Raw genomic sequence first — 25,416 nt, forward strand, 5'->3', positions numbered from 1 at the left:
CATCTTATCCCAGCCACAAGGATGTCTCCTTTAAAGTGACTGTCAGGTATGTTTGGGGGTGGGAGGGGGGAAATCTCATTCAACGGGGGAAAAATTCTGTCTCAAGTTCCTGGAAAATTCTTACTAACTTCAGTAAAGAAATTATGTCACACTCTGTGCTAAATGGACATATCGTCCCCAAAGCAGGACTTGGACTCACACTTTGCGTTGTGTGAAAGGCTTCAAACAGATTCTACACAGAGAACATTTAGAGGTCCAGGCGTATGATGTGCAGGATAGAAAAAAGAAGTTATTCAAGAGTGCTTAGAGATAAAATTTTCTTTCAGAATAAATGCACCATTTCCCAGACCCTTTCTTGCTTTGTTGTATTCTCAATTACCTCCAGTAACAACAGTGAATTTCACGGCATGAATAAAATGCAGGATTGGGCCCAATACTTGCGTTATAAACTCCACCCACTTGAGGATCTCGAAGCCCTTTATAAATATCAGTTAATTAAGCCTGACAGCCTCCTAAATAAACTGCAATACGCTACAGGAACCCTGGCTATTTGAGGCTTTCGTAATGCCCCCTGAAGGTAAAGCCCCTGCTGCTACGTGGAGACTGCAACTCTTTATGGCTGGAGTCAGAAATACAGGTCGTCTTTTTCCACTGGTGTTTGTTGGGCATTGAATTTCTGTAAAGGGTTCTTTTTCCTAGACAAATAATGGAGGATTCCTCCACGAACAGAAATCGTGCGCAGCAAGAGGAAGAAGCAAGTGTGATGTGTTCCTGAGCACACTGAGCTTGATTCTGCAATCCTTAGTCTTGGAATAGGCTCCTTCAAATCAGTGGGCTCTATTCTTTGCTGGTTTATGTCATCAGTTAATCCCATTCCTTCTTTAAAAAAGGAACAAACCTGAAGAACTCTTATTTTGTACCTGTGCTACACTTATTTTGCACAACAGAAAGAATCTTATGTAGGGCTGCACACAAACAAATGCTTATTTCTAAGCATATGCTTAAATCTCATATTCTCCTGGAGATTTTCAAGTGAAATATCTATTGAAACAGAATTTCCCTGAGCTGGGGCCTTCAGAATGACTCAGGACCCCAGACAGCAGACTTACTAAACAGATTTACTCACTAGAGAAAGAGCTGCATATTTGGAATCACTAAAGGGACAATACGCAGGAATGAATAAGAAATTAAGTTTAAAAGGGAACATCACAAACCCAGTGTAACAGAGCGCCAATGGAGGAGAAAAGTGGCATAAGGATAAACGCAGAAATTAAAAAACACAGAGAAAAAAGAGTGATGAAATAAGAGAGAAAGGAGGCGAGAGATTACCAGGCAAAGTCACTTTGCCCTCTCTTGAGGGTTATATGGCCTTGATGCATGTAACGCCCAGAGCCAAGGGGATGGCAACAGTTATGCCTGTAAAACCTATCACACAGTAGAATATTAAAGCATGGCTCAAAGGCTGCCCTGATCTCTACTGCAGTTGTATACAACAGTAAAATTAATCTTGGTACAGTAGAATTTATCATGTGAAAGGGAAATATATATTTGAGATGATGTATAATTTAAAGAAAAAGTAAGGAAAAAGAAACCGTGCATTATCTAAAATAAATATTCTAGAACATGGTAAAGGAGGCTCTGTTGGACACCATTACTCACACCAGAAATACAGAAATTGATGATTTTGGCTCAAAACTTCTAATTTTTTTTCTTCTCTTTCATAAAAACAAATTATTCTCCTCCCCCTCCCCCAATGAAAGAAAATGTTTTTAAGTAAATAAACAAAATGAGTAACTATAAAAAGAGAGCGAGAGAGAAGTTGCCAGGTTCTGGAAATAAAAATGAGAAGGGCGGGGGGGGGGGGGGGGGGGGGGGAATCTTTCGGAGCCCTCCTCTGTCTAGAAAGGATGGAAGAAAAAAAAAAAGGTGTCAGAGGCTGCAATATATTTCTTCAGCCAGTTCATTAAATTAATTCGTAAGCAGTGGCTCTGAAATTATACCCGATGAAAAATGGTTTCAAAATTTAAATGGTACAAACTCATCTTATTAGAGGCAAAACATTAAAAAACAAACGCATCTCTTCCCCCCCCTCCCCGCCATCGCAGCTTTAATTTCTCTTGGTGGGGGGAATGAAAGGCGTTTGATGGATGGCTCTTACCTTATTCATAAGCGAGGATAAAAGAGATGAATTTGCCGAGACTGTGTGGCCATTTGATTCATTACTGGAACACACAAACCAACAGGGTTTAGTTAAGATGTGCATAGGGACTGTGAGCACTGAGATTAATCCTTCTCCCTTCAAGCTGCCTCACTCCTCACCTGCTACATCCGGAGGAAGAGAATGATGCCCGCCCTCCCTTGGGCAGGCCAAACTCTTTCACTCGTGATAGCCAAGATGGAGAGAAAGAGGGTCCCAAGTCTGCAGAATTTAGTTCTTTCAGCTAGTAAACAGTCCAGACCTCTTCCTCCAGTGTCCACACCATCACACTTTTTTATTAGCTGACTCACAACCCACCCCATGTTTTACTCCTTCATCCCGTTAGAACTTTCAGAAATATGCCACAAAACCAGGGGGGATGCTGGCAGAAGACTCGTACTGCCAGGGACACAGGCCCCCTCGGCAGCAGAGAAGGCAAGCTTCTTGCTTGTGACCTTATGGCCACAGCTAAGCATGCTGAAAGGCAACCTTAGTATTTCACATGCATTAGTAATAGTTGTAGTTGACTACAAGTGCTGGGGTCCCAAATTGAGGCTTGTTTAAATAAAGTATGGAAAAGAATGTATACAAAGGTCAAAGTGGAGCAGGCTCACTTATCCCCAGTATCAGTTCCTCTGCAGTTTTTCCACACAGGACAATCCCCAAACACTCCTATTCTCAGTAGAGATGCTGGACAAGTGGGACACACGCTTTGAGATAGGTGCATTCACATCTGCGCAAGTGCAAAGATTCATCACCGTAACTATAGATTAGCACATGCCAGACCCAGACCAGTTAGCCTGACACCCAGTTGCTTTCTGTGTCCAATTTCTCTGGAAGGTGCCTCTCTTAGACCTGATTCAATGCCCTATTACATCAGTGCAAATGCTCCTGCTAAAAGTGTGCTGAAGTGTGGCATTGGAGCAGCCTTCAATCAGCTCTTGATGACAACAGCAGGAATATCTAAGTGAAAGAAGGAGCTTTGCCAGTGGCTTGTTTTTCAGAGGGGAGCACAAGAGGTGAGGCTCCTGTCAAAGAGTCAGCAGGTGCTTATGAGCCCAAAAAAACGTCTGGAGAACATGCACTTGAGGGGGAGTAGAGAGAGCCTCCCTGCCTCCAGCGTGGGGGCAACCAACTCAGCCACTGTGAAACTGCCTTTCATCAACACGTTGTGCCCTCTCATATAAACAGGTACGGACACTTCTCAAAGCTTGATACTGGAAAGAGCTAAGCATGCCTGCCTGTGCACTTCTCTCACCCATGATCCTTGACGCTCAGGTCCAAGCTGTGCTCCTGCAAGGAGTCCTGACTGGTAGCAGATGATGATCCCATGGCCTCCACAGGTTCCTGCTTCACCTGAACTGGATTGAACCTTCCAGGAGCTGCTGGTTGTCCATTCCCTGCTTGAGAAAGACACCGAAATTAAATGCAAAAATTAAATGAAAAATGTAGGTCTGAAATGAGGTTACAATGGCAAATAAGTAAGTTAAATCACTAGCACCAGTGCATAAATGGAAAAAGCAAAGAAAAAGTGTGGGGGGAGGGAAGTGCTGGGATTGCTGGTCAGCGTTTATTGCCAAGTTGACATGATGGGTTCTGACGTCCACTCCAGCGTGGAAATTCTTCAAGTGATAATTATTGCAAAATTATGTCAAAGTTGTCCAGGCTATGGGCCCTTTAAAGGAGAAGGGCGGAAGGAGCGTGGGGGAGACCTGATTCTCTGCACAAACTGTCATAACTAATTTGCGGGGCTGCCTCTTAAGCGTTTATTAAAGACTCTGTTAATGCTGAGGCAATGTGGCAGCTTTCGACTGCTAGTCAAGCCCCCTTTCTCGTCCCCAATCCCAGCGTTGCCGTAGCGACAGCGATGGCCCGCCACTGCGCGTGCCCAGCAGGAGCATCTGCCCTGCCGGGGCTATCGAAGGTGACAGCCAATGGGATTGGTTCAAACTGCACGACCTCTTGCCACCGCCATCATGTTGTCCCCACAAAAAGGGGGAATTCTTCTTTTTTGGGAGGAGGTTTAGTGCTGAGCCCATGAAAGAAAAATTCAAATTAAAGGAAGAGAAAAAAGAGGAAGGGGGGAAAACGGGAGAACAAATTAAAGAAAAAAAATTAGGAAGAACAGCAAAGAAAAAAGGAGGGAAAAAAGTTGCTGATAGGAACATGTCTGCAGAGCTTTCTTCCACAATCCCCAAGTGACTAAAATATTAATTTACCCTCCGGCAGTACAGCTGACAGCGAGCTGCTTCTCAGACAGCAAGTGGCATTTTATTAAAAAATAAAGGAAAATAGTTCCCTCAATGACCTTTCTCTGCTTTAGGAAACAATTTTTCAAATAATAATTTTAAAAGTATGTGAAAGTTCCCCTCCCTCTTCAATCAGATCACTTCGTCCTGCTCCCTTGTTTGCTCCTGGGTAGAAGGGAACATCAGCAGCACTTGCATACCCATGGGCCAGCAGCCTGCTCTGGCCTTTCCACGCCCTGGGGAAGGAAGCTGTGGGGCAGCCCAATGCCACGGGGTGCTGCCAGGCAGAGCCTCCCCTCCACGACCCCACGTTGCCCACCATGAGCTGACCACGTTCAGCAGGAGGTTGTGGAGGTACGCTGTGCTCTTGAGGGGGCCCACGTCCCTGCTGGCAGGGCTGGGCACAGGCAACGACCTGCCCCAGGTCTAGGTGGCAGCAGGAAGAGCTCCGGGCTGCCCCAGGGGACTTCTCATTCCCCTCTTTTACCCCTCTCATAGTGCCGCTGCCCCTTGCAGCTCAGGGAGCTGCAGGGACAGAGAAGGACAGCTTGCAAGAACTGGAGAAAGGTCCAATTTGTGGACTGTACCAACACTATCTCCAAACCCACAGCTGGGACAACAGAGCTGGAGCACAGAACCAACCCCCCAGATCAGAAAAACAATCGGCAATGAGCTAAAGGATCAACACTACTAGGCCCAGCTAAAACTCGATACAATCTGCAGAAGAGGGATTAGGCTGCTGTATGGCCTGCAAGTACTGGCCAAGCTTTTGCTTCATTTCCATTTTTAATACAGTGCCTCTCTTTTCAGCCTACAGCAAACTAGGCAATACACATGGCAACACTCTTCCTTCAGATCTGGTAAAAGCCTACTCCATTTGTGGGCAAAGCTGCGTTTCCTGCCTTTCTTCTGGCCACATGGGTATAGCCAGGCTCCAAACGAAACCATGCCAAGACTGCCCTCTTCAAGGGTTAACTGGACACGACCAAATTTATTCTCCCATTTAGGTTCCTTTACTACCTCCTCCCACCTCCAGTCCCATGGACAACTGGGTGGCTTCTCATTCACTGCTCTCCAAGTCATCAGGCACTGCTCTTCCTCCCACCACTAGCACAACTGATGAGGGTAACTCACCTGCTTCAAGTGCCACAGAGGGCTTGAGTGCAGCTGCTGCCAGCCTGGCCATCATAGGAGAGATTAATCCCTTGCTAGCAGAGATCCTTTCCATTATAGATGCTGCTGGAGCTGGAGAAGAAGTAGCCGTTGGCTCACCAGATCCTGAAATGGCCTGGGATGAGGAATCTGCAGGAGCAGATGATGTTGGATTGGTGCCAGAAGAACCAGCAGTCATCAGATTAGCTGAGCTGGCAGGAAGTGGTGTAGAGACTCGACTGGGGATGATGGGGAAGAAGGATCCAGCTGTTCCAGGAAGTGTTGAGTTGGAGAGTGCCAGAGCCAAGGGTATATTGCTGGGAAGAGCCTGGGAGAGCAGGCCAGAGATCTTGGTGGCTGGTGTCATGCTGTTGGCAGACTTGCTGGCCTGTGAGGAAGCAAGCTCAGCAGCAGAGGAGGGTGCAGCTGGGACTATGAGAGAAACGGAAGACTGTTGACTGGTGGGGGAGGCACTCAGGCTGGAGTTCTTTGAGCTCATAGCGGAGAAGTCAATAAGGTCATCATTACTGGACTCCTCTTGCTCATTATCCTTGGACCCGAGGAGAGAGGCAGGCAGGCCCAGCACTCCTGAGCTCCGGATGTGCCGGCGCTCATGTTTGCGTTTATGGGAGGTCATCTGGCTGGTGGAGGTGAAGGTGAAGCCACAGCCTGCCCTTATGCAGTGGAAGTGGTTGGTGGCCTTGCTGTAGACACAGCCCTCATACTTGCATTCCTCATACTTGTAGAACTTCTTGAAGCCATCCTTGGCATAGGCATCATCTTTGATGTGGTAGCTCTTGTGCTTCTCAATGTCACACTTGTTCTTGAAGGTGAAAGTACACCCAGGTCGCCTGCAAGGGCATCGAGGAGGAGAGGGTGGTTGGCTGTGTGCGCTAGGAGCACAACGCAACTACTGTCACCTGCCTCCCTCTGCGATAAGGACCGGGACCAGTATGAGACAATGGCCCTGGCTGCAAAGGGGCTGAGGGGCTTTATGCAGGTTAACCTGTGACACCAAGGCAAGCAAAAATGCTGCCATGTGAGAGAGCTGGGAAGCTCACTCCACTCTGAGGAACAGCTACAATAACATGGGGATGCAGGCACCCACCACTAAAAGTTCCAACCCAAACAGCAGCTAAAGGGGACTAAGGTACAAACTGTGCTTTCCTACTCTTCCTGAGAACATGAGAAATCAATAGAAGAGCATTTGTGTACAGAAGGCAGAGTCTGGCCCTGAAAGGGATGAGCTGGCTGACTGCTGGCTGGAGAGAACTCTACCATGGAAGTGCCATTAGCAGTATATTAATGGCCTACTTGAGTCGAACTCTAAAGAGCACTGGGATCTCTTTCCCAAATGATTCTAGGATGTATTTTCTAGTGGGTGCCCTTTCCTCAGATCACCTCAGATCACACTCCTGTCTTCAGAGTGGTCTCTGGCAAGATCCTGGAAATCACATCTTCCCTGGAGCATGAGTTCTCTCAAGAGCAGTACTGACAAGGTCACAGCAGGGAAAATCAAGTCCCTGTGTATACTCCTGAATGTATGACTTGGCAGAATGAGGCAAACAGACCACACAACTCTGAGGCAGGATTCCCCTCCCCTTCCCTGCTGTCTCACCTGCAGTGAAAGTGAGTGGTTTTCTGCCCGTAGAACTGGCATTCCACAGTGCCGCAGTCCTCCGTGGCACGGAACCGCTGAAACCCGTCGTTGATGAGCTGCGTGTTCTTCTTGTGAAAGTTCTCATGGGTCATCACGTCGGAGGTGCTTGTATAGACCTTGTTACAACCCACCTACCCCAAGCCAAAACAGGGAGTCATCAGCACAGCGTTTTAACAGCCTACCATTATTACCAGCAATAATAAACACATGAGCAGCACACATACATTTAATAGTTCCATTTGTGCACTTCTCCTAGGAGTATTAAGTCATCATTTTAATTCCCAATCTAAAGACTGATAGAGCAGTTGTGAAAAAAAAAACAACTCTCTGGGCATGAACAGTAAGAAAAAAAGGGGAGGATGCCAAGGGATAAAAGACCAGCTACAGATAATCATGCCTGCTTAGGGAGGCAGCAAGCAGGGTTCCTGCTCTTAAGGAGAAAAGAACACTGACAGATGCCATTACTTTTTGTTATCTTGGAGCGACACGGAACGAAGTAGGACTTTCATCTATTTGGGGAATAAAAAAATTGAGTGGGAATGAGTTATTTACCTCTTTAGTCCTTCTGGGAGGTAAGGCAGCATGGTGCAACATGAGGCCAATCTTTTGAGCTTGTAATATACAGGTTTCATTCTAGCAAAGCATAAACCCTATGTTCAGCTGATCTTAGCAAACTGGTGACTTTTTTCCCCCATTTTAAACTCATGCAGCAAATGGGAATGGTGTGACGAGGACAGAATGCTGAAAACCTGCCTTCCTCTGGGTAAAGCGGGCAACTTTGCCATATTGAGTAAAAAAACACTGGAATCTGAAAACGTCCTCAGCCCTGCTGAGGGAGGACTTTTTTTTTTCTTTTCTTCTCTAGCACAACGTGTGCCAATGCCTGCACCATCTCAGAAGTGAAGAAAACGAAAACACCACCTCTTAGTTCAGCCCAGGTTGATTCAAACAGGCAATAACAAAACCCATGACAAATACCCAGGAAAAAAAAAAAAAAAAAAAGGATGTCCAGATATTTCCAATATAAAAGAGCCTCTCTCTCCCTGCACTGACACCTTGAAAAAAGACAGACCCGGCACGGCATTAAAAAAAAGAATTAAACAAAAACCTCCTTAGGAATAATTTGCAATGCAGCTCTTGGTGCTAAAGCCTAAAAAAATGTCAGTTTATATAAACAACTAACTGAATTTCATCCACACCAATTATGGACATAAAGAAAAAAAAAATCCCATGAGACAGATGGCACAAATTCTGCCATTTAAGCAGTATTTTCTTTAATTGGGAGTTTATATTCGGACACCTTTCCTGTAAGATACTGCTTACACGGGCATTATATTACTGGAAGACAGTGGGCACAGGATGGAATTACCCATATATAGTTGTGTAAACGAGGGTCTCTGTTTGAACTCGGAGTGACTTAAAGCTGTGAAACACTCCTCGTACTCTAAAAAAAAAAATTAAACAAATCCCATCCTGGTCAATTGAAGAAACTAAACAATCAGTATTATGGAAGCATAATAGAAAATGTCCTCAAGAGAAAGTCACATGAAGTTCCCAATTTATCAAATGTTGTAAGCACATGCTTAAACCAACCCTATTCAGGACAGTACTTGAGTGCATGCCTAACATTTAAGTATGTGCTTAAGCCCCACTGACTACAGAAAGCTTACCTGACTTCAAGTTAAACATATGCTGAAGTCTATCCCAGCAAAGCATTTAAGCATGTGATTAAGGCCTTGTGACTTTAACTGGGGTCTTAAACTGTTGGGATAGGGCAGGAAGTGAGACCTGAGTTTTCAGAACAGAAAAGCTTTCACCATGGGTTGCCTAATTATTCTGTTTGTAACTACAGCACATTCTCATGGAAATGGTTTAGGCCATAATTCTAATGAAACAAGTACATATCAAACCCTCTAATCTGAAGAACGATCAGAGTAAGACCCAAACAATCTGGTATGTCCGTGTCTAAAAACAGTAAAGGCGTCACAGTTACATCTATGCAGCAACTCCAACTCTGGTTACGCTGCTGTTGAAGCCTGGCTGGCTCTTGAAACAAAGCTCCCAGCCTACACCGCAGACAAGTACCACTGGTGAAGGAGATGGAGAACCAGGGGTGTTAAGTCTCGATATGTGGCATTAAAGTTTAATTACTTTAGAAATTGATTATGGAGGAAATTAACTCAGTGTTAAAGGGCAGATGTGTCACAGAAAAGTCTGATTTCAAGGGAGTGACAGATCAGATTTGAGTAGAGGCAGTGCAGTGGCATCGCAGAGGGGCCCCTGAATCTCACAGAACGGGACTTGTTTGAACAAGTGAAGTCCAAGACTGCGAGAAAACCCTGAGACCTCCTTTGCCTCACTGCGTACGCAAGGCTTCTAAAAACCGAGAACGGTGCTTCCCTTCACCCTTCCCAACACTTGGCAAGGCAAGTGCAGTGAGGACAGGGCACAGACTCTTCAAAGAGGTGCCTGAATCAGAAGTGAGCAAGAGAGGCTATGAATGTCACCCCTTTGCCTCAGGACAGCCCCTTGCTCTCTAACAAGGAAGTGTTGGGCTGCCTGAACTCAAGAATCCTTTCAGTCCACCCCAAAAAGGACACAGCTCAAACAATGGCTCTTCATTTGCCTTGTGTGCTACCATCGGTTCCCCAGTCCAGCTGTTACCTGCATGCAGTGGTAGTGTGTGCTTTTCCCATTCAGGTGGCAGCCATGATAGTACACGCTACAGTCATCCAAGGGGCTGAAGCGCATGAAGCCGTGCTGGAGGGAATTATCACGTTTCTTGTGCATGTTGTAATGCCGAATCACATCCTGTTTACTAGTGAATCTCTGGAGAGATACAGAGACAGACAGTGAGACACACGTGATGGGAGGGGGTGAGTAATCCTGGGGGCAGGGTGGTTTTTTTTCTTGTTGTTGTTAATAAACTTATGGTACCAGGAGTTTAAAGCTCAGCAGTAATCACCCCAAGAGAGGCAGATTAAAGAGGAATTGTGTGCATGTATCTTCTTGGTAAAGGGAAAGTATATAAACATGAAAAATTGTAGAGTAAACATGACACTGGGGTGATATTCAGAATGCGCTCCCTGCAGCTTTAAGACTGCAATTCTTCTAACACAATTTTAGCTGCTACTATCTCAAGAACTGCTATAGTTAGAAAGCAAACCAGTGAACTAAACAGCCTACAGAAGAGTAATTCAAGCTTCCAAATCACTCACTGTAGTGGTTAGCAAGACACTGGCTGCCACATTCATGTCAGACTAGACATTGGGAAAAACACTCTGCTCTTTTATAGTATCTTCCCATTGTAAGTTTTCTGCCTCCCCTACAAGCTAGGATGGCTTTATTAGGGAAACAGGGACACAGAACTTTCTTCCAGTCACAGAAAAAGATGGTAGTAGAGCTCAGAGCTAAATCTGTATGACCAGAATATCCTTTTCATCCTCTACCTGCTTGAAGTAATGAAGGGGTACCCCACTGTCAGAGCAGGCTAAGTGCCTTTAAAATGAAGCTTTTCATTTCTATTTCCCACAGACATCAATATTTAACAGTGAAGGTGGGAAAGTAAATCTGATTTTTTTTTAAAGAAATCAATATCCATTTATTTTGAGGAGTAATTGAAAAGGCCTGTATTCTAATGTTTAACAACTTTTCTAGTCTCCCTCATAGGAAACAAATGATTATCGCTTCCACTCTTTCCTCCTATAATATCAATCCTGATCAATCTCGTTGGTATTGGCACGGGAATATATGGATATAGATTTCAACAGGAATCCCTTGGACGCTGGAGGTATGATTTCCCAGGGCGTACATACAGGATTGCTATTGCCAATCATCGTTAATTTGTGCCCACTTATTACAGAGCGTTACTTATTCTAAAATATATCTCAGCCGTAAAATAATTTGCATTTTAAAAAGCAGCCTAAATCCTTATTCCCTGCGAGACCAGACAGCTCCTTTGCAAGCAGCTTCCAGACTCCTTAGGAAATAATCATGAGGCCAATCATAATAATAGGTTTTTCTGTCTTTCCATCCTTTGTGTTTCTCTCTTTCTGGTGCAGAGATATCCGTGTCACAGTTGGGACAGACTCATCTCGGTTACCAAATGCTGGGCTAGGAGGACCACTACATGCATCCCAGAGACAAACTCTCCTTTGATCAATAGAAACCCACAGTCAAGCTCAGCAGATCCAGATCAACTTCCTAGGCTGTGGTCAGAGCCATTCTTTTGAGACCCAAAGGTCTCCTGGGGTAGGGCTGAAGTTGTGTCTGATGCACAGTAGAGGCAAACTCTGGGATTCCCACTTACACACATGCAGCCTGACCACAGAAATGGCAGTGTCAAACTCACAGACCTGGGAAGAGGGTAAACAAACACAGCACGTGATTTGGCTGGCTTGACGTCGCTACCCTGGCAATTCTCCCAGTAATTACAGCATTGCACATGCTCCTGCCCCCACGCTTTCCCCACAAATCCCGGACTGCTGCTGGTCTTACTGGGTGTTTTGTTGCAGATACTGCTGCTACAATGTCACTTGAGCAGCAGGAGGGAAAGAGACAGACTAACAGATCAGCATTCCCTAGTTTCAGGCACAATTTGTAACACAGCAGAATTTATTCTCTTGGTTTCACTGATGTAAATCTGGAGTAGTTCCCACTGACTAGAGCTGATCTATATTCTGCTCTTCGTTATAGTGGTCTGGGTTTGGTTAAATGGGAACAAAATAGGGTTCTAGTAAGTTCAAAATATATCTTGCCCTCTTTCAGAGCGGAAAAGTGAAGAGGCATGTGCATGCATAGGGGAGGAAAGCCCGCGAGGACACACACCTCCCCTAGGTTGTACCCCTTTACATTCAGGTAGCTGTGCTGCTAACTTTTTACCATTCTTTTACCTGGTAGTTGCACTCTGGGTCAAGGCAGTGGTAATGTTCTCTATACTGGTATGCACAGTGTATATGTCCACAGTGCTGACTGCCAGAGAACCTGCAAACATGAGAGGAGGACAGAAGAAAGAAAGGGAGAGAGAATAAAACAGTGTCCTGACAGTAGTGCCGGTAAGCAGGGTACAAACAAAGTAAGTCCCATTCCTGCTTTCATCCCACTTTTATGGCATTAAACCCCATCTCCTTTATCCCCTCCAAGGATAGTGACCCTCCCGCCTTCCTTTTCTTATTTGTCACTATTTAAAGGTGCTTCTTGAGCAGGATCATTCAGGTCTTGTACATCCCTAATCTGTCTGTCTTTCCCTTTGAAATTCATCTTCATTATCTAAGTTGCTTACTTGGGGAAGAGTAAGAAAAGAGAGTTCCTTGAATTAAGTATACAATTCTAAAATTCTCATGTGTGAGTTTAGATACCACAGCCATGAGTTTCAGAACTCTCCCATGCCAGAAGGAGACAAATAAGCATCAGTCAAATACGGATTCTAAATTTTAGGTACACGCTTATCTAGTACGACCTCAGAAAAGCTCAGGCATTCGTTTGTACGAGTTACGTCTCAATGTCTTTTTTTTATCACAGTATGGTGTCACAGTACAGAGAAGATTGCAAACCAGTGGATTAGATGGTAAGCCACACAGATAGAAGACGATCATGGCAAGACTACATATGAACTTTCAATAAGAAGGACAAATCAATGGAAAGATAGGTGAGATGGATCAACAGGAACAGAACAAAGAGTTACAGGCAGACCATCTCAACCCTGCATGCGCATCTTCTCCTATGCACAACAGCCCTGCTAATCATTATTTTCCATGTGGATACAGTATTTGCTCACAACAAAAAATAGTGCAATGCGAAAGAAATGGGTTTTCAGCCTGCCTTTGAGTGCAATTAAAAGTAGGACACAAGAAGCAACAGCCAACAACATGCACCCAATCCATTCCTGCAGGGCACCACTGAGCATTCCACACAGCAAGTTTGGAAACTCCTGACATACAGGGTGGAAAAAAAACCCAGAAAGGCAGAAATGCCATATAGTATCTACATACAAACAGACAGTACATAGAATGTATCGACTGATAGGCACATCAGTAATTGGCAAAAGGGGATGATCCAGTAACATGCTAATCAGTGCAATGAACTCTCTGATGTATATTCTAGAGGACCCTGGAAGAGCTGAAGAGCTTGAAAGGGAAAAGCAGTGGAGAGAAGGGGACTCAGAGGGGAAACATTCAAAGATAACGTACCATCTGCTCAAAGGTTCCTCAAAGGTTCCTCACGTCACTTAGTGCTAAACACAGCAGGAGTGCATATGACAAAGGGCATGGGAAAGAAACAAGGAAGGGCAACGGGTAAAAAGGAAAAATGAGAGGAGTGAGGATGTCCTGGGGCAATCAAGGAACGGGGCAGGAGCAGGGAAGATCATGGATCATCATAAGGTGAGGTAATGCTAAGCTACAGGACAGAAAAAGTCGGGATGAAAAGCAGTACTAAATAAGGCATTTCTGAAGCACAGTAAGGATGAGGAGGTCAATTGTGGAGACAGCAGGGCCTCTAGGAGATGGAAAGGGGACTTAATTGACAGAAAAGATAGACATTGCTAAAAAATTAAATGACTTCTTTGCCTCAGCATTCACAAAGGGAGACAGGGACAGATGCCAGGAGCAGACATGCCTTTCCCTGGGGAAGGAGAAGAAATACTGCAGGAAATCAGGATCACGTCAGAACAGGTGATTGAGAAACTGGAACAAACCTCAGCAGCGGAGAAGAAACAAACCACAAAGCAAACAGCAAGGCTGGCTGCACAAACAAAGGTGTGGAACTGAAAGCAGAGGAAGCGATTCCTGCTCAACGCCTGGGCAACTGTGAGGCTAGTACAGGGCACAGGCAGCAGCCTGAGTCACCATGGCATTAACCAGGCACACGCAGGTCAGCAGCAGATCGAACCAACTGGTCCTGCTAGTCCAGGGCTTTATGTCAGCCGCACCACCAGCAGCTTTAAAGGAAAGAAACTGCTCTGGGGAAAGCTTCCTCCCTGTTCCACTGATGAGATGGGGAAGAGAGAGCAAAGGGCTGTGCAGGGCTGGAGAACTGTGGAGCGCACACCAGGCAGAGAGAAGAGGAAGATAAAGACCTTGCTGAAAAATACACACCTTTGGAACAAAGCAGTCCAAAATATTATCGAAAGTGAGGAAGCAAAATGACCAGACATGCCAACTGCAGTAAAAGAAGGGCCAGACACCGAAGAGATCTGACTGTACGGCACAAGTTACTTGAAGCATCCGAGCAGGAGTAACTCACAGGCTCAGCTTTAAAAGCAAAAGCTAAACAAGCACTCTAGCACTTCAAACTCCTACCCTCCCTTCCACGTGCCACGGAAAGGTGTGTGCGTGTGTGGTGTCTACAGCGCAGGAAGGGAGAGGCAAGTGTTCTACCAAACCGTTTGCTTGGGGAAGGAGGGAAGCGGCAAACACAACACAAAGGGGAAATTCTGCTCTTTCAGTCTGTAAGGTTAGGCTCCTAAAGGGTTATATTTATCCTGTGTTTCTTCTGACACTTGAAACAGTTCAAAGCTATTAATTTTTAAAGCACAGCATCTGTTTAGCTTTTTCATAACAGGAAAGCTTACACACCACACACTTACTTACACGCATACACACGCGCACATTTACATGCACATACTCTAAGGTACATCAACACCCCTCTTAATTTACATGAACGTACCCACAATTTCCATGCACGCGAACACACACAAACTTACACACCTGAAACAAGCAAACTCACAGACCATTTAATCACACTGATATGCAAATCCAAACTCCGAAATTGTCCATACAGGCACAAACATCCATTTTCACAAGAACAACCTCCTCTCCCTTCCCTTACTTTAATCGGTTCACTTTTTTTTTTTTTTTTTGGCCAGAAAGAACTACTCTTGATCTGGCAAGAGTTAGAAAGAAAAACCAAGATAAATAAATAATAATAAAAATAATAAATAAAAAAGTCAGCATGCTTAGAGAGTGTTTACAGACTCATTACCCTGTAACGATGATGTGAAAGAAGGAAGAAAAAAAAACCCACCCCAATTACAAGGGGGGAGGAAACCCACACAGAAATAAATATTTAAGCAAGTGCTGCCAGAAGCACCATCTGCTGAGGCACTAATAATAATAATAATAATAATTTTTTCTGTGGTCTTTTTTTTTTCATATTATAAATATACAGGGGGGGGGGGGGGGGAAACAACCCAACCCAAACTAGCTAAGTAAGAGGTTTTGTTTTGTTGTGTGAGAGAATGGATTATCCCTGGGAAGGTTTTGGCACTGGCTTTGGCAAACTCATTAAGCTAATTATGCAGTACAGACATAAGAGCGTCATGTCTCTCTCCCCCCACCCCTTGATTTTAAGGCTTTAAACTGTTTTTAAAATTGTGTGTAAATTGAAGGGAAGTGGCTGTGCTGCCAACGGGCGGCTTGCGGAGCTTTTTAAGCAGGATGTGGTGTCCCTTAGCTATCTCACAAGCCTCCCTCAGTTACCTGCCTGACCCAGGGGAAGGGGCTTGCAGAGCGCTACGAAGACTGGATGTGGGTGAAGTGTTTATACAGTTCTCTGCTTGAGAGGGGAACTGGGGACAGAAAGGGTGGCATCTCCTTTCTCACTGCAACCTCTGTGATTCCTGCGATCTCAGCAATAAAAGGGTAGTGCTCCTTCTGCCCCATGCAAAGGTGGGCTTAAACCCCTGCTTTCATTCCTATACTCTCCCAGGAGGCAGTGAGTTGCCACATGCACTAGAGGCACTGCTGCTTGAGGAGCTGTATGTGGTGGTGCAACTGTCCTCTCTTCCCATGTGGTCTTCTGCCCCCTTCTTCTACATCAGGGATTTGAGCAAAAGGGAGGAAAGGAAATCACCTCTCGTTCCACTCTCCAGCTAGGGAGAGCACTGTTCCCACCCTTTTCCCCTGCTGATGTGCCAAGATCTTCCCTTGCACCTTCCTAGCAGCTGACTGCCTCCCACAGGGAGACCCTCCATAGACTCTGGCAAGGTGAGAAAGCACAGTACGTTTCCCTCCCCTCTTGTTAATAAGTGCCCAAGTGCTGGTGGGAACAAACCCTTCAGTTTTATCTCTGGAGAGAAGTGTTTGCTTGCTTCCCTGACTGGTGTCTTTCTGTATACAAGGGGTTTCCGTAGTGCACTTTCTCACAGTACAGATGGAGGATTCAACAGGCCAGGGGCAAAGTCTGATGGACCCTTTACACCATGAGCTATAGAACAGGCAGGTGTTAGGCAATAATCTCCTCTGTCCCTCTGGCTCTCATGGCATTACTCACTCTGTCTCACCACAACAGCCTTGGGCTCCCTCTCAGCATCGCTCATTCCTGGCCTAAGCTTGCCCACAGCTGTGATAAGGTGCCCTAGTATGCACCTTAATCAGCGAGGGTTTCTCATATAAATGAGCTGCAAAATTTTTAGGATAAACATCCCACGTTGATGCCAAGACCTGCCTAAACTCGAGTCACTTGTGAATTCCTCCAGCCTAGATTCTCAGAGGTGAGATGTTCTCTGCTTGCCTCCTGCAGGCACTGGACAACGTTGGGGAAAAAGGCTGCAGACAGCACAGCAATGGACAGAAAGAACGACAGTCAAGAGACAGCGCTCCCATTTAAATCCTGGGCTTCTGCAGTGAAACATTTTTCCACTATTTGTCACAAACTCTAACAGCTCCAGGGAGCCGAGCATACTCCTTGCATGCTTGTACACCTCTCACAGTTAATGCTCTCCCAAGCAGGGGAACAGAGCAAGTACAGATGCCAGAGGGAAATGGACGTGCCAATGACTGGTTTAAACACTTGATCTAGATGGACAAGACCTCATCTCTCCCACCACCACTCCACCCCCTTACTTCCAAGCCCTCTCCCCAAGAAAGTCAAGAGTTTTGCCTACCTGGCAATATACTTCTGGTAAATATTTACGTCCTCGCTGACAGCTGGTTTGTCAGTGGGTAATCCGTTCCTAATGAGAAACACACAGGGCAGAGGTGGTTAGCAGGCAGGAAGAGGGCACAGACTAAGCTCCTTGTTTCTCTCACACATCACTGACACATCAGGAGAGAAAGCCCAGGGAAGAGTACCCAGCAAAGACACCCATAGGTTTAATCTCCCTCCTCCTTACCCTTCAAATCTGGTACCTTCTTTTCCTAGGGAACCATACAGTCCGCCTATGGACTGCACATCCCCTCTGCAGGACTCAGTTCAGTTTGTTGGAGACACTGAGAAGACCAACCATGAAAACCTGTTTCCACAGAAAAAACTAAATACCCATACACAAACAAGTGATGGCCACATGAAAACACACACCTCCCTGAAGCACCTTGCAACACTGCCCTTATGTGCACGGAAGGGCCATCGAGACACCTCTGCCCTAGGCTCAACTGTGGGAGAAGAGTCTCTCTGCTTCAGCCACACTGTGAGCTACTGCACATTGCTTACGGCCAGCAGGCACAGCGTACTGCTACCTGGTACTGGCAACATGGCTACAGCCCCCTAGATGGGGCTTTAATTGCCTCTTTTTTCACACAGATACCCCAACTCCAATAGACAGATGGGGCAACAAAGGTATTTATGTATTTTAATCAACGAGAAAACCAACCCAACTGCATCCAACTGTCACATAAGCCTGGGTTACTTAACATCATTAGGAAGCAGACAAAAATTACATCCTCAGTGAGTTCAGCAAGAGGAAAAAGAGATACAGGGCCAGACTCCAGCCTACCTAAGAGACAGTGGCATACCAACACAATCCCAGACAGGCTGTACACGGCCTTCCTTCTCAGTTTTGCCTGCACCCAACCTCCACTCCTGCTCATGACAGCTCTGTAGCCTGGTTTAAACAAGGACACTTTCACACAGAGTTCACTTGAAGTAGGTAGATTAGTTCAGGGCACGTTAATAGCATTAGATGTTAGAGTTTAAACCCATGGCTAGGGTATATGTGCATATGTGTGAGAGTAAAGGGTAATTCCTGCCAGGTTATTTGGTCCCAGTGGGGACTGTGAATGGAAAGCCAGGTCCTAGATACCACAGTTAGCACCTCCTCCACCAGCACAATTAATGGGCTGCTTTGTTTTATCATGAAAGCCTGTATCTAGTAAGCAGCCTGAAGAAGGGACCAGAGCCCCTTCTGTACTCCAATGTGAGATCAGGACACTGGGAACTGCCAGGTTGAAGGCCCTGGTCATCTCCATTCCTGTTGCAGCCCCATCATGATGCCCCAGCTGAGGAAGTCCTGTGGCTAGAGGAGGGATCACCGTGGTGCTGCAAAGCCACATCTGCAAGTGGCAGGAAATGAGCAAGAGAAAGGAAATCAAACTGGGATCCCAGTGCAACACCAAAGCAGGTAAGAAGAGGCTCACAGCCCCCCAAGCACAGCTCTAGGATAGCCACTGAACTCCAGGGAGCTGAGCGTTCTGCAGACTCTTCAGGCACAGAGTCCCTGGCCAAGTCACCCATCACAAGAAGGCACTGTGCCTACAGGAATATTTACAACACAGTGTTTTATAGTAACAGGAGTCCCTGCCTGCCATCTGGAGCACATACAGGGTTCATCCTGAGTGGGGGCCAGATGCAAATGTTAATTATCTGCCCTTTCCCGTACACCTTAACCATAGAGCTCCCAAATCTGTCTGCAGACAGTTGGGAAATGACTGTTTCACATGGAAGACAGGTATCATTAGCTCTGCCTCCCAGGTGGGAAAACATGGAAAGTGGGGGATGCAGACTTGTCTGAGACTGCAAAGAGCATTTGAGTGAGGATTCAGCCCAAGGCCTCCTAGGTCCACATATTAAACAGAAAACAGCCTTCCTCCTTACCAGAGGGCAAAGTAGTAGGCTGCGTGTGATGGCATTTGCCACAGAAGTGCAGGCCAGAGGTCCTAGACTTACTACAAATGACCCCATGGGATTCTCACCTCACAACAACCCCAGGTCCACAGCGAGAAACAAGTAAATCCAAACCATGGCAAGAAAGCAGAGAAGTCTCTCCCTTCCTCCCTGCTTGCAGCCTCACGTACATATGTAGCTTTTCTACAGTGACCACCTCTGGAAGCCACATTAAAAAGTAATCCAAGGTTTGGCAAGGCCTTCAGATATCTCCATGCAGTCAATGGCATCACTGCAGAGATTGCCAGCAACATATGTGTAGGAGGTTATTAGTGGTAATTGGGCTAATGAGTTTGCCCAGTCTGAGGGGTAATTCAATCACTTCTATTTGTGTAAGGAACAAACAAATTGAGAAGACACAGGCCTGGCCCCACAGAAGTATGCATATGCCTAACTCCTATGAAAATTGATGGGAATTAGGCACCAAAATGTCTTCTGAGTTCTGGGACAAACAAAAAGCCCCATCTTGCTAACAGTAAAGTCAGCAGAGTTTTGCCATTGAGTTAAATGGAAGCAAGAATCAGGTTCTCCTACAGACACAGCTGGATGCCTGGGGAACCGGAAAAAGGAGAAAGTAGTTACAACCTTGACCTTAAGAGTGCTCTCAGCACCATGTTCCCTCATCTTTCATTTTAACATATGAACCCAGGAGCTAGTGGGCTCTAGATTCATGGCTGTGACTGCTGATGGCAGGCCACATCCTTAGTGCAAATAAGATAAATAGAGATGTAAGGTGCAACAGAGGAGCAGACACTCCAACAGAGAACAAAAAGAAACATCACACGAACAGTGCAGTATTCATCATCGCATGAACTGGAATTGCCCACTGATCCAACTTTAGGTATGATCCCCCACTAATACAAAGATAAGAAAAGTGGGAGGACACTTACTTTACTGTAGAGACTGTTCCAGTTGTGATGGAGTCTGTCTTGGAGAAAGTTGATTTCAGGTACTCAGGAGTGTTGAATGGCAATGAGACGGACTGCTCTGGCCCAGCCACAGGAGTGCTGCTGGGGGTACTGGCGAGGGGAGCAGGGGCCAGGCTGGGTGTTGGAGCTTTTACTGGAGTAAGCTTCTGAATGTTCCTCACATCATACTTGGAAGGCCGGCCTACCTTGCCTGTCTTGAAGGCGATGGCTCCTCCCATATCTGGGCTCCCTTCTCCAGGCTTGAAAAGGTGCAAGTACTTGACGTTTTCTAGGTCATACTTGGAGGCCTTCTTATAAGTGTTGCCATTTTGTGGCCTGATGCTCTCACCCGTCTTCAGCTTCTGAATGAAGAAGTCGTATTTGGAGGCCCGTGACATCAGGCCCTGCATCTGGGAACTGCTGGGAGAGGGCAGCGGCAGGATGGTGGCTTTGGTCTCCGTCAGCATGGAGGCATCTGGACCTGGCACCCGAATGGGCTGTGCCAGCACTGAGGAAGTTTCTTTGCCCAGCTTGGAGCCCAACTCCTCAGATTTGGCCAAGTGCATGGGCCAAGAGAGCTGCTCTCCAGCTTTCAGTTTGCGGATGTACTCCTCATACTTGGAGAAGCGGGCTCGTTTGCTCATGGCATCTTCGCCAGGGAGAGAGGCAGCAGTCGCAGCCTCAGAGGTAGCAGCGTTCAGCTTGTCAAAGCTGATCTTGCGGGCCAGCTCATCCCGCATGTTCTGATCATCATAGCCGAACATGCCCAGGAACTCATTCATGGTGGTGGCGGCATAATCTCGCAGCGATGAAGCTTCCCCTACAGAGAACCAAAGTGAGAGAGTCACACAAGGCGCTGATTTTCCTTCTCCTCCCATACCAGCACTAGTAGCGGGGAGGGGGAGTAAGGGGAGAGGGGAACATGATCTACTGACGTTTGGCTCACTTGTTAGGTTTTACGACTCTTAAATTAATTTGTTTAAAAAAAAAAGTAATTAATACTGGGGTAAAATAAAAAGAGTTCATCAATGCCAGGAAAATCAATTTCCTAAATGTTCTAGCCGATGGCTTTTCAGTACATTAAACAAAGTTTCATAAATGTCTCTGCACTCTTGCCTTGGCCTAATATGAAGAAAAAGTAATTTTACTGGAAGTGAGACCAACGCCAATATGCCGAGGTTTGTACAGGTCTGTCCTTGTGTGTGTTTGTATACGGAAAGAGGTGCACAGAGGATAGACGGCAGTGTGTCTGCATGTGTAAGGGGGGGTAGAAACATGTGAGATATGCTATGTGTGTCGGTGAACAGCAGGGCTGAGAGCAGGCAGGACAGCATGGTGTGAAAAGGATAAGGGAGACAGGGCAAGACAATGTATGGGGTGGAGCAGGAGGAGGGCAGAATGGAAAAGCGCCGAGTAGAGAAGAAAAGCAGTAGAAGTGGAGACGAATTAAGGTGGGGGAAGAGCAGCAAAGGCTATATGCATGAGAAGCTTGGCAGTGAGGAGTCGGGGGGGGGGGGAAGGAGTGGAGAAGAGAAAGCAAGACAAAGACAGAATAGTTCCCCATAGCTGTTGCAGTCCTTCCCCTCCCTGTCAATTTTCTAAGAGTTCTTTTCACCCAACTTGCTCCCTTCCTTCTCAACCCCAGTGACTGGAGCGCTACTACTCTCCATGTGAAAAGGGGCCACAGTTCAGCAAAGACTGTGGAAACCTACAGGCAGCCTCCTGAGCAGCCAGGAACACCTTCCAGTAAGACCGGGAAAGGGAAAAGTCCACACAGGTGCAAAATAGGTAAGGAATGGCCTTCTCTCCATCAGGATTTGGACTGAGGACAGAAAGAGCTGTTGTCCTAATGTCGGCTCCACAGAGGGGGAAAAAGCCTGTTCTCTGGAGCGTGGGTTGGGGAAGGGGCAGGAAGGGGTTAGTCTACCTGAGTGTGATCACGAGGAGGAAGAATGAGCAAAAGCTGTCCTTCCTTGGGTCTCTCCCTCCCTTCCTCCCTCCCCTACTCCCTCAGGCAGTTTCACAGGCCACCAGGAGGGGAAGAACACACATCTGGAGGTCACCCAATATCAGTGTAAAGGAGGAAATAAAGATTGCTCTGACGTGCCAGCTTGGACTCATTTAGGCTTCAGTCTGACACAGCGCTCCTCCTCCTCTCCCTCTTGGTTTCTCCTGCAGAGCAAAGATTTACTGTGTGCAGGAGTCCTTCAAACCTCCCTCGTCATCTTTTCCAATCACTCACTCTAGCTCTCATGGGCAAGCACACTCGTTCACAGGCAGCCAGCACAGGCAGGTACACTGGCAGCAGAATGGAGGTTCTGGGCACCGGATCCCGCTCAAATCAAATCAACACTGCCTTGAAACATAGTGGAAAAGGAAAGCACCAAGACATAGCCACAGAACAGGTCAGCAGATCCAAAGCATGAAAACAGACCCCTAGGATTTGGGGGATCTGACAGCCAATGATGCCATACGCACAGGCATGCACATACACGAGAGCATTTCTGCACACGCAAGATCCAGTCAATGAGCAAAGTTGAAGTTCAATAGCCATCAGCTTCCACAAATCAGTTTCCACAGGACTATACGGAGGAAGAGACTGCCTGCAACGGGCACTAAAATGTGCAAGACCATGAAGGTCATATTCCTGATTCAATATTGCCTGGTATAGCTGTGTTCATGTAGCAGAAGTGCTGCTGCACTAGTTGCCTGTGTATGTGGTACCCGAGAAAGGCAACGCAAAGAACATGCCTGAAGCCTGCAAGCAGGAGGACAAAGACACACCTGCCAAGTGCTGGGATCTGGTTTAGCCCAAAATGACTTTCCAGTTCTGGGCACTTAGGTCCAGCATCCTGCATGGGATTTTGGGATGCCTGACTTCAGAATAAACACCCTGTTAGTTACAGAACGGGTGGCAATGCCCCTGCAGTGTCTGGCTCAGGTTGTAGCTTTTTGTAGCACAACCTCATGGGTCAGTATTAATCTTAAAGGATGTTAAATGCAGAATCATGCCCCACAGTGTCCAATAACAGGACCTGTCAGAAGGAAACCACAAGGAAAGGCTGTATTACTCCATCCTCAGAGGTAGGATCATTTCATCTGTGCTTCGCCACTTGGCCCTCTCCTGTGGCCCCTCCACCACCCTATCAAAGCCATCAACTTTATCTTTCACACACAGATATATTAAATAATTTCATCTTGCTTTAAAGCATTTCTCCTTTTTACCTCTTTTTCTCTCTTCTCCACCTCCATTTCAGTGTAACCCTGTGACCCAACAAAAGTGATTAAACCCATGAAATCCCTACTCGGTCTAACACTTCCCTGTTTCTGTTAAATCTGCTTTCCCTGTTCTGCTTTTCCTCTCTTTTTGGACCTATAAAACAATCCCCTAGCCTCCTTCACAATGCCCTGACTTCCAAGCACTGCACAGAAAAACTCTAGCCAGCCTGTGCCAAACTGCAAGGGGAGAAAGAATACCACCGAGAGGATCCGATAGGAAATTAAACTATCAAATGTGATTTTTACTAGCTTTAACAGCTGCCCTGAAAGCCGGCCAACCCCCTTCCTTCTTTATCCTAACCTGCAGCACACAAAAAAAGAGGGGAGACCCTCTTTTTCAATCCCACATCTCAAATCAGTTTTACAAATCCCAGCTCAGTTCAGGCCTCACAGACATTACAAATCCAGAGAGGAGATTCAAGGAAACCTAGCATTTTCTTTTAATACTGGAGAAAATGAAATGTTGTAGGAGACCAGCTCCTTTTTAAACTTCTCTCATCTGCACACCTGGTCTTGGAAAGCATCTTTGATACCCATGTGGCTAGACCTCAATTGGTGCAAACAATTAGATGCAAAACCCAAGACCATAGGAAAGGGGGAGTTTTCAGACCTTTTTTTGAGCTTTGCAAAGTCTGAGCTTGAGTTCAGGTTTCACTACCCTGGATTTAATCCCCTCATCCCCCAAAACACCTTGCATTCTGCTTTTCCTTTGTTCAAATTTGGTTCCAGATGATCGCAATACCCTCCCTGATCAACAGCTTTGCCAGTGCTGCTCAGTCTTTCCTCATCCATGGTTGAGATGAAACCCTGGCCAGTTCCCACTACTCACTGCCTAGCAAGTGCACCTTCACTCATCCCAGCATGGAACACATCCTCTAAAGCCAAGACGACCTTCGCTTATTTGCAGAGGCACCTAACCAGAAGGCTAGAGGCTCTTCTAGTGGAGGCACCTTACGGAAGGGAGCTGTCTCACCACAAAGATGGTATGAGACCCAGCTGACTCATTTCACATACACTTTCAAACAACAGTGAAGAGGTAATTATTATTACCTAATTGACAGAAAGCCCTCCCCATACCCACATGCATACAGAAGTGAAGCACGACAGTGGCTGGGAAACAAATCCCTGTGAGAAGTGCACAGCCCTGGAAGGCACAGGAAGCATTGTCCCTGGGTCTTCTCCTGCCTCCCCTGCACCGCATTTTTCTCTCCTTTTCTATGTGATAATAAAAGGGCTCCCTCTCCCCTTGCTGCTGCTCTCCATTTGTGGGCATTGCCAAAGAGCAGAGATCTGTGTGTCTCAGAGCAGCTATCGTATCACAAAGGATCCGAAGCTAGCAAAAAAGGGGCTAAAAATAGCCTGCAGCAGCACACTATATATGGAAGGAAAAGCAAAACAGCCCAAATGGAGTGCAAGGTCTGGATACTGGGGGATGGGACATCCCAGCCAGGGCTCTGTCCTTTATTCTGCTTGGGAGGGAAAACATGTAGACTTGGGGGCTATAGGATAATGAGCAAGAAACTGGCACTCATCATGCATGTTCTCCCAAGTGGAGTCTCCCCAGGAGAAAACCCCCCTTGTTGACAACAGGTCCAATATTCCCTTTCCAAGAGATGTAGCCAACAGGCTAAGAAAGGAGAACTTTGAAAGCTTGTACAGGGGAAAGCTCCTGGTGACTACTTTAGCCCACTATGTAAGTAACAGGCAGAGTAAAGAACACGGGACTGTATAGGAAAATCTCCCTGGGTATGTGTGTGTCAGTGAGAGATTGTGGAAAAGGATCTCTGTCAGAGACTGTACTGGGAAATCTAAATGCTATAGATAAACGTGTGTAGAGAACTATGGGTCAGTCAGTGTGCAGGAGAGGGTGCGTGAATGAAGAAACATATCTGCATGTCCAGATCAGCTTCTGACACCCATCTCCTGACAGATGCCAGCTCTGTGACTCCTGAATGTGTTTCCTAGCTGTACCAGACGGGGAGGCACATAAGGCAAGACTGAGCACCGACTCATTAGTCCCTTGTTTCCAAGGGGTGGCTCAGAAAAAGAAACAGGGATGCCACACATGCATGTTCTCCATCTTGTTTCAAAGCA

General features: G+C 46.3%; 1 protein-coding gene across 1 annotated transcript in view; it reads right to left on the reverse strand.

The window, feature by feature from the left end:
* CASZ1 (castor zinc finger 1) overlaps window positions 1-25,416 on the reverse strand; it is a 50,711-nt gene that overhangs the window by 20,301 nt on the left and 4,994 nt on the right. The window contains exons 3-10 of the mRNA XM_050909658.1: window positions 20,026-20,863; window positions 17,142-17,210; window positions 12,151-12,241; window positions 9,923-10,087; window positions 7,217-7,389; window positions 5,581-6,449; window positions 3,456-3,597; window positions 2,159-2,222 (exon numbers count right to left, since the gene is read on the reverse strand). Coding sequence (XP_050765615.1) covers window positions 2,159-2,222; window positions 3,456-3,597; window positions 5,581-6,449; window positions 7,217-7,389; window positions 9,923-10,087; window positions 12,151-12,241; window positions 17,142-17,210; window positions 20,026-20,863 — 2,411 coding nt within the window. The remainder of the gene's footprint in view (window positions 1-2,158; window positions 2,223-3,455; window positions 3,598-5,580; window positions 6,450-7,216; window positions 7,390-9,922; window positions 10,088-12,150; window positions 12,242-17,141; window positions 17,211-20,025; window positions 20,864-25,416) is intronic.

This window comes from Gymnogyps californianus, chromosome 21 (assembly GCF_018139145.2).
Source record: "Gymnogyps californianus isolate 813 chromosome 21, ASM1813914v2, whole genome shotgun sequence".
In the NCBI taxonomy this organism is placed as follows: domain Eukaryota; kingdom Metazoa; phylum Chordata; class Aves; order Accipitriformes; family Cathartidae; genus Gymnogyps; species Gymnogyps californianus.